The sequence below is a fragment of the Colias philodice genome, chromosome 17 (genome assembly GCF_061535455.1).
Source record: "Colias philodice isolate Cphi_HAF_F1 chromosome 17, ilColPhil1 Martin Lab GWU primary, whole genome shotgun sequence".
Lineage (NCBI taxonomy): Eukaryota > Metazoa > Arthropoda > Insecta > Lepidoptera > Pieridae > Colias > Colias philodice.
In genome coordinates, this window is record NC_143102.1 from 2,975,281 (window position 1) to 2,989,692 (window position 14,412).

Consider the following 14,412-nt stretch of genomic DNA (forward strand, 5'->3'; position numbering starts at 1 on the left):
ATTACATAGCTAAATATTAGGTATTTACACACAATTATTTAAAAATTTAAACCATAGAGACAGTTAAAAATGCTGCATAAAGCTATAATTAAATAAGGACTTTCCCTACAGACTAGGTATACGATTTAGTTATAAAGGTATCGAGTTACATGTCAATGCTATCATTATATCATTAAAACCGTCTTCTATTAACAAATACAGCTTTGTGAAGTTAATACGCAATAAAATATTTTAAATGCCGTTGTAAATGAACACGATAAGGTAAAATGTTCCCTACTGTAACATAAATTCTATTACTAGCAAAAGGCCAAAAATAATAATGGGTTATTGTAAAGAGCAATAAAGTACATTTACCTGTTTAAATACAAAAGGTAGTAAAAGTACTGTTAACTCAAGGCTAAGTGTAGGTAAATGGCATTCACTATATCATCAATCAACAATACGAACGAGAAGTTTAAATAGTCAAACTATAAATTAATAAGAGCTTAATAATACTATTCATAAAAAATGTTATATTTAAAACATAAATGCCTCTACAAATATCTTTAACTTACATAATATGACCAGAAATAAACTACCAAAACGGACACCAGCCTATATAACACTGGCACAAATTCTCATTATTGGTAGCGATCTTTATCAACAAGTCGACCTGCTTCGGGACACTGACAACCGCTTCTATGTTCGGAAAGTCTCTTCCTGTTAGTTTATCCCTAATCCTGTTCAATATGGCAAGGGCACGCTTATTAAGATTTGATTCTGGTGGCATTTCTAAAGATTCGTAATGCAGTTGATTCCGACTTCTGCTCGGAAGGGAATATGAGATGTCCATATCGGAAGAAAACGTGGATTCGGTTAGAGAATGTTTGTCGTTGTCTATGAGCCGCCAGTTGAGCAGCGGGTCATAGACAAACGCCTCTAGGACCGCCATTACGCTGTCTCTATGCTTGTGGAGCACGTGCATTACCGATTCGCACGTGAAACGATACGTTCCCTCAATACCGGTTACCTGTGGGAAAATATAATACAACAGTTTATAGATATTTGTATTTTCGATCATATATATCTTATTAAATGAATGAATAAATAAATAAATAAATAAATAGAAATATACTGGGAGCATATTTACAATTTGTATTTTTTTTCATACCTACTTTTATTCGTATTTAAAGGCGTTAAAACCAGCATAATAAGTAGTATTTAAATAAAATTTAAGCTCTTCAGAGATGTGATAATGTGCCATTTGTCTTACAAGAACCATTTAATAATTTTGATACGTTGTTTTGAAACACGCTTTACTGATTTGTGGTATAATAATCTTTATAGAAACAAGACTTGAAATAGATACATAATATTATAACCTTCTCAGAAGTTTTTTATCTATTAAAATTAATGTTAATCCATTGAGCCGTGAGCGGTGCAGGATTAACAAAACAAACAATATTTACTATATTACATAATATTAGCATTTATCATATTGTGTCATGTGTGTAGAGATAAGAAAAACGTTCGGAGGTTATAGCTAGAGAGCTAGCGCAAAGCTACCTGTATGTATTTGACCAGACCTGGATTTTTGTGTGTTGATTCCCCTATACCTACTATACATGAGATGAGGAGTCACTAAGCCCAGAGTGGTGGACGGGGCGCGCGCTCAGGTAAGACAGGTGGAAATTTTTGGCGAACTTTGAAACCATTTGACCACGTCTGCCATTTTGATATTTGAAAATAGATTATTATTACTATCGGAAAATAACAATGGCAGACCATTATCACGCGGATAACATTCTGGCAGACACTTATGAAAGTGCTGAAAAAAATACAATTTTGAAAGTATTTGACCAGATCTGCCATTCATATATTTTATTTATTAGGGTCTTAAAAACTTATTTTCGAAACGGCAGACATTTTCATTGCGTACAGACTTCAGCAGACAACAAAAACTAGCTACTACATGGTCAGATCTATGCATACAGTACTATCTCTGTAGCTATTTTTTTCCACATATATCAATATTATTCTCACTCTAGCCTATAGTATTTTTATTTTATATAGTTACTAGCATTCAAATAGTCTAGGTTTTATACCTGAGAGGGCTCTTTTCGGTTCCCACTCTAACGGTTATTGCCAGATGTTTTCAGTACAGCCCCCCTAGTCAAGTGGCTTTCTGTTAGCGTAGCGTTCAATAGAATAGACTACAAATGTATGAGATTGACGTAGGCTGTAGATAAACGTATCTACAGGTTACGTCAATCTCATACATTCGTAGTCTATTCTATTGAACGCTACGCTAACAGAAAGCCACTTGACTAGGGGGGCTGATTAGATACTAGCAGATACATCACTTCCATGCAAAAGTGAAAATTACTACGCTATAAATAGCCTAAAAAATCTTAATAATAATAATTACGCTTCACAGCAAGAATAAATGTACCTATATGTACCCGCACAAAGTCAATATTGTGTTGCCTACCGTTCGACTCAATGGCTAGGGTTGTAACTACCTTTAATAATTATTACCAAACTAATAAACCGAGTGATGCGAAATAACCATAATTCTTTTAGAGTTTGATAAAATGATCAGGCAGGTATTTTCTTTAATCCTTCTCTGAATTCTCGGTTACTAAATTGTATCGTTGAAATTATTCTTGATCGCGTAAATTTAATAAATAATCATATGGAAAACACTTTTCATTTGTTTTTTTACTTTCACGCCCAACTACTATACAATAATTACGTTGTTTCGGTATTTTGACGAGAAAACGCAGGAAACATCCGTTGTATCATTTTAGATAGATTGTATATTTTGTATCTGTAGAATTGAAATCAAAGCTATGTATATGTTGTCTCCATTCTTTTCTTATCGGATTGTTGATCCCAATGCGAATGCGTCACTTAAATTTTATAAAAGACAATTAAGAACATCAAAAATAAAGTGATACGTAAATATTTCACAGTGCAATATATTATGTAATTAATAATAATTATATATTTATGAAAAAATAATTACATTAGATTTAATAATCGCAATTATTTTGAATGTACATATGAATAAATGATTACATCATAATAGTAATAATCACAATTGTTTTATTTCCCATTTGTTGCAACCCTAGCATATTTTCATGTAGCAGCAGAAGTACCTACACTGGCGGCGCGGCGGCATCGTGCGACATCAAAGGCATTGCCTTACTAGGTAAGTTTATAATGATTAACTCTTTAATAATTATTTTTGACTTTACTCATTTCTTTTATTATATAATTTACGTTTTACTTTTACAGAATCCGATTCAATGAATTATGAAGACGAGTCACACAACGCCATACGATAGTGATGATGAATGAACATTTCAATAAATGCATTATGCATGCGTGTTTTTTTTATGTTGTTTTGTAATTGTTTCTTAAATAAAGAAATAAACTAAATATTTAAATTATGATTTGTTATTTGCAACACAACTTTATATTTGAGATTCTTTACAAATGTATTTAGTTTTGTATCATCAAATTTATAAATTTTATTCCATAGTTTTCAAAATTAAATGTAAATGACCATAAAAACATTAATAAAGTAAATCATTGATGTAAGGTCAGGGAACGTAATACATATATACATCTGACCATGTAGAAGCTAAGTCTTGTTGACTGCTGAAGTCTGTAAAGTTTTGTTGTCTGCTGAAGTCTGTACGCAACGAAAATGTCTGCCGTTTCGAAAATAAGTTTTTAAGACCCTAATAAATAAAATATATGAATGGCAGATCTGGTCAAATACTTTCAAAATTGTATTTTTTTCAGCACTTTCATAAGTGTCTGCCAGAATGTTATCCGCGTGATAATGGTCTGCCATTGTTATTTTCCGATAGTAATAATAATCTATTTTCAAATATCAAAATGGCAGACGTGGTCAAATGGTTTCAAAGTTCGCCAAAAATTTCCACCTGTCTTACCTGAGCGTGCGCCCCGTCCACCACTCTGGGCTTAGTGACTCCTCATCTCATGTATAGTAGGTATAGGGGAATCAACACACAAAAATCCAAGTCTGGTCAAATACATACAGGTAGCTTTGCGCTAGCTCTCTAGCTATTAGATATTAATAAATAAATAGTACTAACTATTAAGTACATAACTAGTTGTCCCGGCAAATGTTGTTCTATCTTACTCTTATCACTTAACAGAATCGTTTTTTATACCCCATAAAAAACGATTCTGTTCTACCCAATAGGCACATAAAAATTTCATGAAAATCGGTCCAGCCATTTCGGAGGAGTATGGTAACTAACATTGTGACATGAGCATTTTACATATATATAGAGATCATACAACTTATAAACGAACACAAATTTAAAACAAGCATTTCGCTTGATCACTCAATTCTCATTCTCAAAATATACAAAACATCTAATATCTGTATGGATGTATGGATGTTTGTTACTCTTTCACGTAAAAACTACTGAACTGATTACAATGAAATTTAGCACACATATAGAGGGTAACTTGGATTAACACATAGGATAGTTTTTATCCCGGAAATCCCACGGGAACGGGAACTATGCGGGTTTTCCTTTGCAAATGCGGGCGAAGCCGCGGGCGGAAATCTAGTACTAATATAAGTACAAATCATAAACACCACTAACCTCCATAGCATTAATGAGCATCCTGGTCAGCCTAAACGGAATCTTTTCCGGGAACCTCTCTCTAGTCTGCGTCACTTCGAAGCAGTCTCCGAAATCAATGTGCAGTACTTTCCCAGTGACTCTATGCAGCATTATATTCGACGGATGTCTGTCCCCGAGCCCCAGTATGTACCCCACCATAGACATGACCGCTAGAGACCGCGTGTAGTTCGTTCTACGCTCGAACCAGGCTTCTGCTGAAGGACTCTTTAGCCATAGGAGCCTGGCTAAATCGTTCCCTGGTGTCTGGGATAGTGTGTATTCGAATACTTCCACCTGGTGTTTGGAAGATGTATAAGAATATAAGAATTAGGCACTAGTTTTTGTAATATAGATTATTTTTATATTTTATGGTAAATTATTAAATACTTGATGAATTAAAAATAGGTTAAGCAAGTATAGAAATAGAAATAGAAAGAGATGTTACCTAAATTGTCGGAAATCATTTTTAAAAACGATTTTTGACAACAATAATGGAATCCATAAAACTCACCTTGTGCTTCAACAGCAGCTTCTGATAGTCCGACGACATCCGCAGCATAATTTGCTGTTCCGTGTTCAGTGCCATTTTGTTCGACTTCTTATCCCTATAATCGCTTATCAAATTATACAGCGTATCACATTGCGGCACCCAACCAATAAGACCAGAGTTAGGTGACAGAGGTACTACAGCATATCTCTGTATGGCCAGATCATGTCTGTAAGTGTTAGAGTCAGCTTGTAGCAGAGTATTGACGAGACCGAACAGTTGCATCACTCGCTCGTCCTGTCTCAGGTCCTCGTGTCCCTTGAGCAGGAACATGTACTGTCGCCCGTCGGATCCTTGGATTGTGAGCCGACGAGGCCGCTGCTTTGATTTTATTACCTAAGTAAACGAAATATATTATATTTCTTTGCACAATAGCTTTACTTCGCCCGTAAAGTCAAAGAAAACTCCTATCATATGTCTTTTGTCAGGTCTTAAACTATCTCTGTACAAAATTCCTTCCAAAGCGGTTCAATAATTGAAGCGTGAAGAAAAGAAAGAAAGACAGAGTTACTTTCGCATTTATAATATTAGTAAAGATCACCATTTATTCTGAATAGAGAGTAAATTTAATAAGGGACATTTTTTCTCTAACTTCTCATATCAGTCGAAATAAAGCTTTTATGTAAATACCAATAACATGAAAGATTTGGTTTGACATCAAGAACTGAATGGACAAAAAAATATTTTTTTACATTCACCGCATAGAACTAAAACGCACCTGCAAATGGCTCTTAATATGTGATATTCTTATAATCTTCTCGTTGGGCACATACGAGCCCGGCACAGCGAGCTCAAGGTCCGTACAAGTATGCAGACTCTTGCTGACGTACTGCAGTTCGAGCGACGTGTGCGAGCGGAACTGCGCACCAATACGACGCACCACGTGGCAGTAGAGATCCCACGCTTCGTTCAAGTAACGGTCCTCGTTTGTTTCCTGGAAAATCACGCAATTTTTCTATAGAAATAAATACAATTTAAAAATATACTAGCTTTCCACCCGTAGCTTCTCTCGCTTTGTCTAAAATCTTAATAAATTATATACTAAAACCAACTTAAATCACTCTATCTATTAAAAAAGCCGTATTACAATCCGTTGCGTAGATTTTAAGATTTTAGCATACGTAGTATACGGACAGAGAAAGCGACTTTGTTTTATAAATATGTAGTGTTATAAATACTTTGAGAATATAAAATAATTAGTCTCGCTTCAGGTTCGACGACAAAAGAAAGAATACAAAAGTAATAAATCCATTTTTTACGCTGTAGTATTTATTTATTTTATTTTATTTATTTTATTATACAGTAAATTTAACTCTTAAAAAAGAGGCGTTACCTTATAAAGTTCACACCAACGCTGTGCTTCTTGTAAATCTCTTCCATACATTTGTAAGAACGAAACTTCCTTTAATGTTTCCGGTGGTCTATCCAACATTGCATGCATTTTGTCCAACGTTCTAAACATACCTCTATAGTCTTTGTCACTAAAGTATAACCTAAAAAAAACAATCAAATAATGTTGTTTCACAAACTAACACCACTACTATACAGATAAAATGAAAGAACTAGTTACATACCTTGATGCATCTTCCAAAGCAGTGTAAACTTGATCATGCCACAACATAGCAATCTTAATTAATTCTTCAGAAATAATAGCAGCTTCGCTGACTAAAGTCTGCGAATGTGTACACATGGTTTTAAGGATATAATTCGCTGCATTCTTTCGTGTTACAAATGAAGATTTCGTTGCTACCGTAAGAGGGTAGACTAACGCTTGAGGATGCAATTTTCCAATGTCTATCAATAGAATATGCACCAATTTGGCCACCAGACTCCTGGGTGAATCAATCCGAGCAATCAACTGCGGTATCACTTGCAACCATATTTTTACGTCTATCTGTCTTATGCCTTCAAAGAGAGCGTCATAAATTGCTGTGTGATGTCCGTGATCAAACCATAATGTGAGAAGCCGTAAAGTATCCTGTAATGAGTTTCCATTTGAAAGGCTGATGGATTTAAAGAAGCCTTCAATCGCAGGAATGGTATATGTGTTGATAAAGTCAGGCCTCGATACTTTTTTATCCCCCGACCCACCAGCCACACTGCTTTCCGATAAATTGTCTTGTTGCTTATAAAATAGAACAGTTTCGAAATTCATACATGCCCACGCGTGGCAAGCTTTGTACCATTCGGGAGCTAGAAGAGTTGCCGCAGCAAAGTTTCTTAGTATTTCCGGAATTGATAGCTCGTTGATTTCCTGTAGAGATTCACACCAAGAACCAAGTTTTAAATGGCAACGAGCAAGTAATCTACATTGTTCCTCATTTTCTCCTTCTGTATTATCAACGAAGCGCTGTAACACTTCATATGCGTACCGCTTATTTCCGGCATCCCAAATATTTTTACTGTACGCAAGTATTGCTCTCGGATCTTGTGTTTGTAACAGGACTTCTGGATTTGTAACTGGGTCTGCTCCCAAAATGGATAATATGATTTTATGAGCCTGATTAACAGATCCAGATTTACGACACAAAGAAGCAAATTTAAGCCACGTTTGGAATTCTTCCAAAGGTGAAGTTACTAGGCTACGAATTTGCAACATTTTTCTCCAATCCTCGACTAAACGCTGACCTCCTTGTAGTCTAGTCGACCACATTTTATGAATTGTACTCCTTCTTTCTTCAACTAGTTTGTACGTCATGACTTCTTCCAATTCTGTTAAAAGTTGCGCATTGACAAGGGCGCCATACGATCTCTGGTAGCTTTCTCCAATAACCGCTGACATTTCACTGTCTAATATAGTTCTAGCCGAATCAATGTAGTGTCTCGACTCGGACCAAGATCCTTCATGAATTGCGAGAACAGCTCTATAAAATTCTCCATCCAAGGTGTCTTCCGGCACGAATTTAACATACTTTTTCATAGAATCCCATTCCTGTAAACCCCATGACGCGGCAGCTGCAATCTTAGCAGATTTCTTTTGCATGTCCTCTTCCATATTTTCCCACTGATCAGCATTTATGGAGTAAATCTTTCGCCATTCACCCATGGCTTCTAAGCATCGCATCATACCTAATTTAGACTCATTATCCTGTGGTTCAACTTCAAGCTTTTTATTATACAGATCTAACGCCTGTTCCCAATTATGCAGCTTTTCATACCATCGCACGTGAACATTTAGTGTGCAGTCTCCATTCTTTTTCTGCATTATAACTTTTTCAAGTAGTCCATTGGCTGATTCTTTTTGTTGCAATTTATTATTAATGTGAATTAGAGCTTCCACAACCTGTGTTGTTGGATTTCGTCTATATTCTTCTTCCTGCCAAGATAAATTCAATTTAATAAAAAATTTACGAAAAGCATTGAGACGATAATGCATGTAATATTGTAAGTTTTTTTTATTACCTTATAGTACAGTGCTTTAGCGTACGCCCGACAAGTAATCGCCGTATCGCCTAGCAATTTAATAGAGATAGGCAAAGCGCCTTTATCACAGTGTTCCAAAAACTCTGCCAAGTTTAGTACAGCAAGTGATATTTCTGGCGCGTCGGGAATTGTGAGAGCTCTTTCAAGCGCAAAAACAAGTTCTGTACGCGGCTGTTCAGCCAACTCCGTCCAACAAGACATGAATGCTGCGTTAAATATGTCGCTAGCCAGCTGAGAATAATTCTGAGCTAGACTGGCACATGCTCTGAAAATAACATGATATTTTAATTATTTATTTCACTTCAATGATACATAACGCAAAATATTCTACCTTTTATAATCTTACCTTATAGCTGGACTGTTCGATTCAGTTAATAGGCCGAGACTGAACTGTCGTAGCCATTCTAACCAATCATCTTTCGATATAACATTATTTACTGACCAACACTTTTTCAAATTTTGCACATTTAAAACTAACTTTTGAATGTTCTGTGTATCTGTGGTTACAACCTAAAATACAAAATATCTTATGAGAATAAATCGTAATTAACAAATAATAAAAAGTACAAAATTCCTACCTCACATAATAAAATTGAAATTATATTCCATATTTTATTTTAGGGCACAAGCCGTATTTAATACTTACATCAGTCTTTTGATTCCGCAGTCTAGACCTAGTTTCGTCCAAATAGTCGTCATCCGATGCTAGTGTCGATACGACTTGCAATCTTGATACCAGCACAGTGTAGTTAGGACATTGTATTTTATGCTTCGTGATTATTCTATCAACTGAATTTATGTAATCTATGTATTCGCGGCCAAATTGTACGATCAGCGCACATAGAGTATTCATTGCTGTTTGCCGTAAAGTTGGGTTATTATCCAACACCCTCACAAGCCCTTGTATCAGGACTGCTGAATATGGCTTTAGGTACAAATAGATAGACAAATGCTCAATCGTTTCCATTGCCAATTTAGATATATGTGTTGGTATATTTCTACCATCGAATAATGCAGTTATGGCTGGCACTACAGCCAAAAGAACATCATCGAGATTATTTTCGAATTTCTGAATAGCTATTAATAGTTTTTCTGTTAAGAACCTATCTTTGCTCTTATCATATCTCAACACGCGTAGTATATTGGGCAGGATTTTTCTAAGGTAGACTTTAAATTCTGCACCAATTGCAACTGTTATGTGTTCAACCAGTAAGATGAGTGTTGGTTGTAGCTGACTTTCTGGTGTCCAATACTCGCGGATTAAATCCAATATGTCTTCTAAATAGGCGCGAATGTGTATTTTTACAACTGATATTAACTGGGCAAGTTGCGTAAATAAAAACTCGCGGAAGTTATTATTATCTGTGTTCCGAATCACATACAGAAGACTTGGTGTAACACGGGAAATATATGGGACACATTTGATACCCAATGTTTGGAAAATAAAAGTAACAGAATGTACTACGCTGGTATGATGTTGCGCTAATAAGGGATCGCGTAGTATACGCATTAAAGAAGTAACAGCGATGGCTGGATAAAACTCGTCCAAAACTATTGGTGACATGTTAACAAACATTTCACTGACATTGGCATCAAAATTATCCACAGTTGCAGTTGTTTCAGGAATGGCAATCAATGTTGAAATAGTTTGGAAATCTATTAGACCTTGATTTACACGGTGTTGATAAGGATCTAGAGCTCCCAAAAGTCCTAAAATGCGAATAGTTTCCCTTCTGTCCCTACTATTATGCTCAGTTTTCAGAATATTTAGAAGCATATCCATTAGACTGGGATGTTCCATGTATGGTGTGATTACATGCCCAACTGCACTAATTACTTGGCCAAATGACCATAACGCAACACTTCTTTTCTCTGGCTGATTTGGGTCAGAAAGAATTTCAAGTTGTATTGTTATCAATTCTGGTAACCATTCTTTCAAAGCTGTTCCACCACCATTTACTTCTGCTAAATCACCAATGGCTTTTAATATTATTGAAACCATTACAGCATTGCTACCTTCTTCTTTTAATTTGGGTACCAGTATCTTTAGAATTGTATCAACGAATTGTCTCGTAATTCTCGGCGCATTTGTAATTATGTTATTCACCATTCTTAGCGATTGTTCTTTATTGCGAGCCGATTCAGAGTATTGCAGCTCTAGTAAGATTTGAACGAATAATTGTCGTAAAATCGGTGTAGTATAGCTGGGATTCATGTTACTCAGTCGCCCAATAACGCATAATGCTAATTCTCCAACATCGCTGTTTGAATCATTTACGGATATGAACAGACAGTTCAAATGTTCTTCTGTAGCAAGATATTTGTCATAAATGGGATTAGTGAATACTTCAAGTACTTTATAACGAATCTCATGATCGAAATCAGATCTGCCAATCGCAAGGAGTTTGCCCAGTGTCTCGTCCACTAAAATGTTTAATGTTCGCGAATTCGTTTGCGAACATCGTTCCACCGCCTTTACCAATAACTTTGCAATAGTTTTAACAGATTCCAATCTTACTTCATGCTGTTCGCTTTGCAGATAATGATCTGTGCACCTCCTAATGAAGGACATAAGTGTATTATTCCATTCAAAATCGAATGTGGCTAGAGTCCGTAACGCTAGAACCAATTTCGCGGTATCGTTTGGCTCCAAAACCAGGAGAGTTGATAGTGAATACGCGATTTGCGATTCATTATTACTGTCACTCGACGTATACGGTTTCTTACGCAATATCAAAGAGAGCATGTTAAGAAGTCTATTTGTAATTTCCTTTTTCAAAGAAGGAACATTTTGACTGAGCTCTTTAAAGCATGTAGTCAATTGTGGGCTTAAACCTGTTGCACACATTGGATCTAATAGGTCCTTAAGCTCATTTGCAATACTTTCCTTCATTGCAAAGCCTAATAATGTAACACATTTCAGTAGTGGAGTGTCAATACCATTTCGCTTTTTGGCATCTTTCATTGGTAATGTGGTTTTGATAATTTCTATAATTCTGTTTAGATACTGCTGAATGTCATCCTCAACAGCTACACATATAAGACCGAGTGTTGTGAAAGCCATGGCTCTCTCCTTTTCCCTGCCACATAAGAATGTAATAAGGTGGTTTATTGTTGATTTCAAGTGCTTTTTAGCAAATGCTTCACGGTTGAATGCTGCAAGTCTTGGTATGATTAACAGGAGCATCTGATGTACATTGTGTGATCTTGATATTTGTTGAGCCATTATATCTAGAAATAATATAGAAAACAGAATTGTAATTTGTAATATTTTTTCTCTAATATTATTGAAATGTATTTAGAATTCACAATTATTTAAGAAACTAATTGAACATTTAATGCAATTTTATTGATTTGTGTCAATCAGGCATCCAAATATTATTATCCCATTGACCACCGAGCGCCCCGATCGGGGCGCGACACAATAGATTATCTATTGTGTCTGTGATTCCGGGGACTGATGGATTAAGATGGATGTTTATAACATACATGCATAAAAACACAACTACCCACAAAATAATTTGATTCAAAATACTTTAATTTTGCAGAATTACAAGTTTAAAAATGTAATACATACCACTAGACATTTTGTCATATTTCTCAGTAATTAACTGCCTACAAATACTTGATTCCAGAATAATAGGTGTCTGGCTCTTATCTCCTGGATAATTCTGGTAATTCCAGGCACATTGCACCTTAGGATTGAAAGATGACATTTCATCTGACACATCTTGTTCTGCATCAAGTTTTTGCATCAAATCTGTGTATTTCTTCTCCCAAGTGGAGTTAGAACAACGCAACAGTTCATTCAATATTAGCAATGCTCCATGAACATTGTCATCTCTGCTCAAACCTCTATCCCTGATAGAATGATCACTGAATGAAGATGTGGCTTCTTCATAACACTGGATATACCAATGTGCTCTTTTATATTGAGCTGGAACTTCTCTCTGTGATGTAACCACAAACGCAGCCCTCAATGCTTTAGCAGCAACTTCTCTTATCTGTTCCTTAGGATCTCGTAATGCAATTCTTATGTGATTGAAGAACCCATTGATATGTTGATAGAAGTATGAAGGCATAGCAATTGCTAGTTCTCGTAAAATAAAGCAAGCAGAAAATCTCTTTGCCTCGCTTCTCTCTTCAGCGAGCCATTCATAGGCTCGTTTTATTTCATTCTCTACATATTCACCTCTCTTAATACCTAATGATACAGTAATGCGACCCATAGTTTTTGCTGCCAACTCCAGAATACTGATGTCATTTGAGGGAAAAATGTTACGTAAGTAATGTGCATATCGAGACACTCTTGCTTTATTTAGTTCTGTATCACCACTTATTAGGCAAACTGAAAAAAGAATAAAATTGCTCAATCAATCTATTGGCTTTGTTTTAATGTTCAACATTTCAATTGAAATATAAGATATTGAAGTTGAGATACAATATTAATAATATGGAAACTGAAAATCTTATATTTTCAAGTAGAAAAGTATAGTAAAGTAGAGGGGATCAGAAGATTCATTTTCATTTAATCTAAAGGCACATAAATGTAAAATTCAGTCATAGTAAAAAATTTTAACTGTTATGATTTGTAACACATAACATTTTTTAATCCAAATATATCCTGCAAATTTCACATTATTGGGTATAGACATTTCATTTATTTATTTCTCTCTACATTTATTACTACTAAGTATAGAAGATTAATAGCAATCATTTATTTATCCTAAATAACTTTGCAAATAAATATAAAATATTATAATACCTATGGTCAGGATACCAGCTTTCTTTTCATTGTTATCATAACTAGAAGTCAGAATATGTATTTGCTGATTGAAATCATCGAGCACTTGAGTTAGAGTCTCTTGGGACATTTCTCTTAGTTCAGTTCGCACGAAATGCAAGAGCTCACGAATGGCTTTGTGCCTCGTCTCAAAATTCCGAGACTTGAGGCCAGTTGCAAAATCTAAAACTTGGTAGTTGGCCATTGTTTTGCTTAATAAACTACAGTTTCAAAGACTCCAAAACCTTTTATTAACTATAAGCCCTTTATTACGGCTTCAATGTCGAAGCATTCACATATTTATGTCATTGTTATTCTTACTTATATAATTATCGTTTACACTGTAAATACTATAAACAACAAACTTTAAATAATGAGAAATTGAAATATTATTTTATTTTAACCTCATTTAGCATATTTTTTATTTTAGGATTTTTTTGTAAACAAACTAAAAGTCCAATTGACATGAGACATTGAAAGATTCAATTTTTTTTTTCACGCAAAATGAATAAGGGCACGGGTTCTTATAGATTCGCCCGAAACCCATTCAATGATTTTGTGTTTTCAACACGTTTTCAATCACATTTTCAATGATAATAAAATATAATGTTTCTGTAACAAAAAAGACACAAAAAGTCTTTACTGTTTTCATGCAAAATGCAAATGTAAAGTTCACAAAGCAAGTATAGGTAAATAAAGTTGATATGATTTGAAAGTGATTTTAAACCAACGTGTTTCTTGCTGGTCCTTCTCTGTAGAAACTGCTTTTCGAAGCGGCGATAAAAAGTGTATTTTGACGATTTAAAAGTGCTTTTTAGATTTAAAAGAAATCAAGTAAAATTAATAAATGCTGCTGGTGTTGAGTTTGAGATTGAATTTAAGAGCTATGCAAGAACTATCTGTCGCATTCTTCGCATTAGATACTTTATATTAATTTTAATTTATTTTTACATTAATTTTATAAATTAATTACATAATTTCCACAGCATTTCTCAATTTACGTAAAT

General features: G+C 34.9%; 1 protein-coding gene across 1 annotated transcript; it reads right to left on the minus strand.

Annotated features, from left to right (window-relative positions):
* Window positions 1-574: 574 nt before the first annotated feature.
* LOC149480916 (serine/threonine-protein kinase mTor-like) lies at window positions 575-13,858 on the minus strand. The gene is made up of 11 exons (XM_089705951.1): window positions 13,388-13,858; window positions 12,200-12,970; window positions 9,269-11,853; window positions 8,969-9,132; window positions 8,602-8,887; window positions 6,774-8,515; window positions 6,533-6,692; window positions 5,918-6,133; window positions 5,164-5,535; window positions 4,632-4,946; window positions 575-1,009 (listed from the first exon to the last, which is right to left on the minus strand). Exons 1-11 carry the CDS (start codon window positions 13,608-13,610, stop codon window positions 575-577), a joined length of 7,269 nt encoding a protein of 2,422 aa, XP_089562077.1. The 5' UTR covers window positions 13,611-13,858.
* Window positions 13,859-14,412: the final 554 nt, after the last annotated feature.

Coding starts and splice junctions, on each gene's coding strand:
- LOC149480916 (XM_089705951.1), bottom strand. CDS start 13,610: ATGGCCAACTACCAAGTTTTAGATTTTGCAACTGGCCTCAAGTCTCGG. Junction 12,971..13,387: donor AGCTGGTATCCTGACCATAG/GTATTATAATAT, acceptor TTCTTTTTTCAG/TTTGCCTAATAAGTGGTGAT. Junction 4,947..5,163: donor AGCTGCTGTTGAAGCACAAG/GTGAGTTTTATG, acceptor TCCAAACACCAG/GTGGAAGTATTCGAATACAC.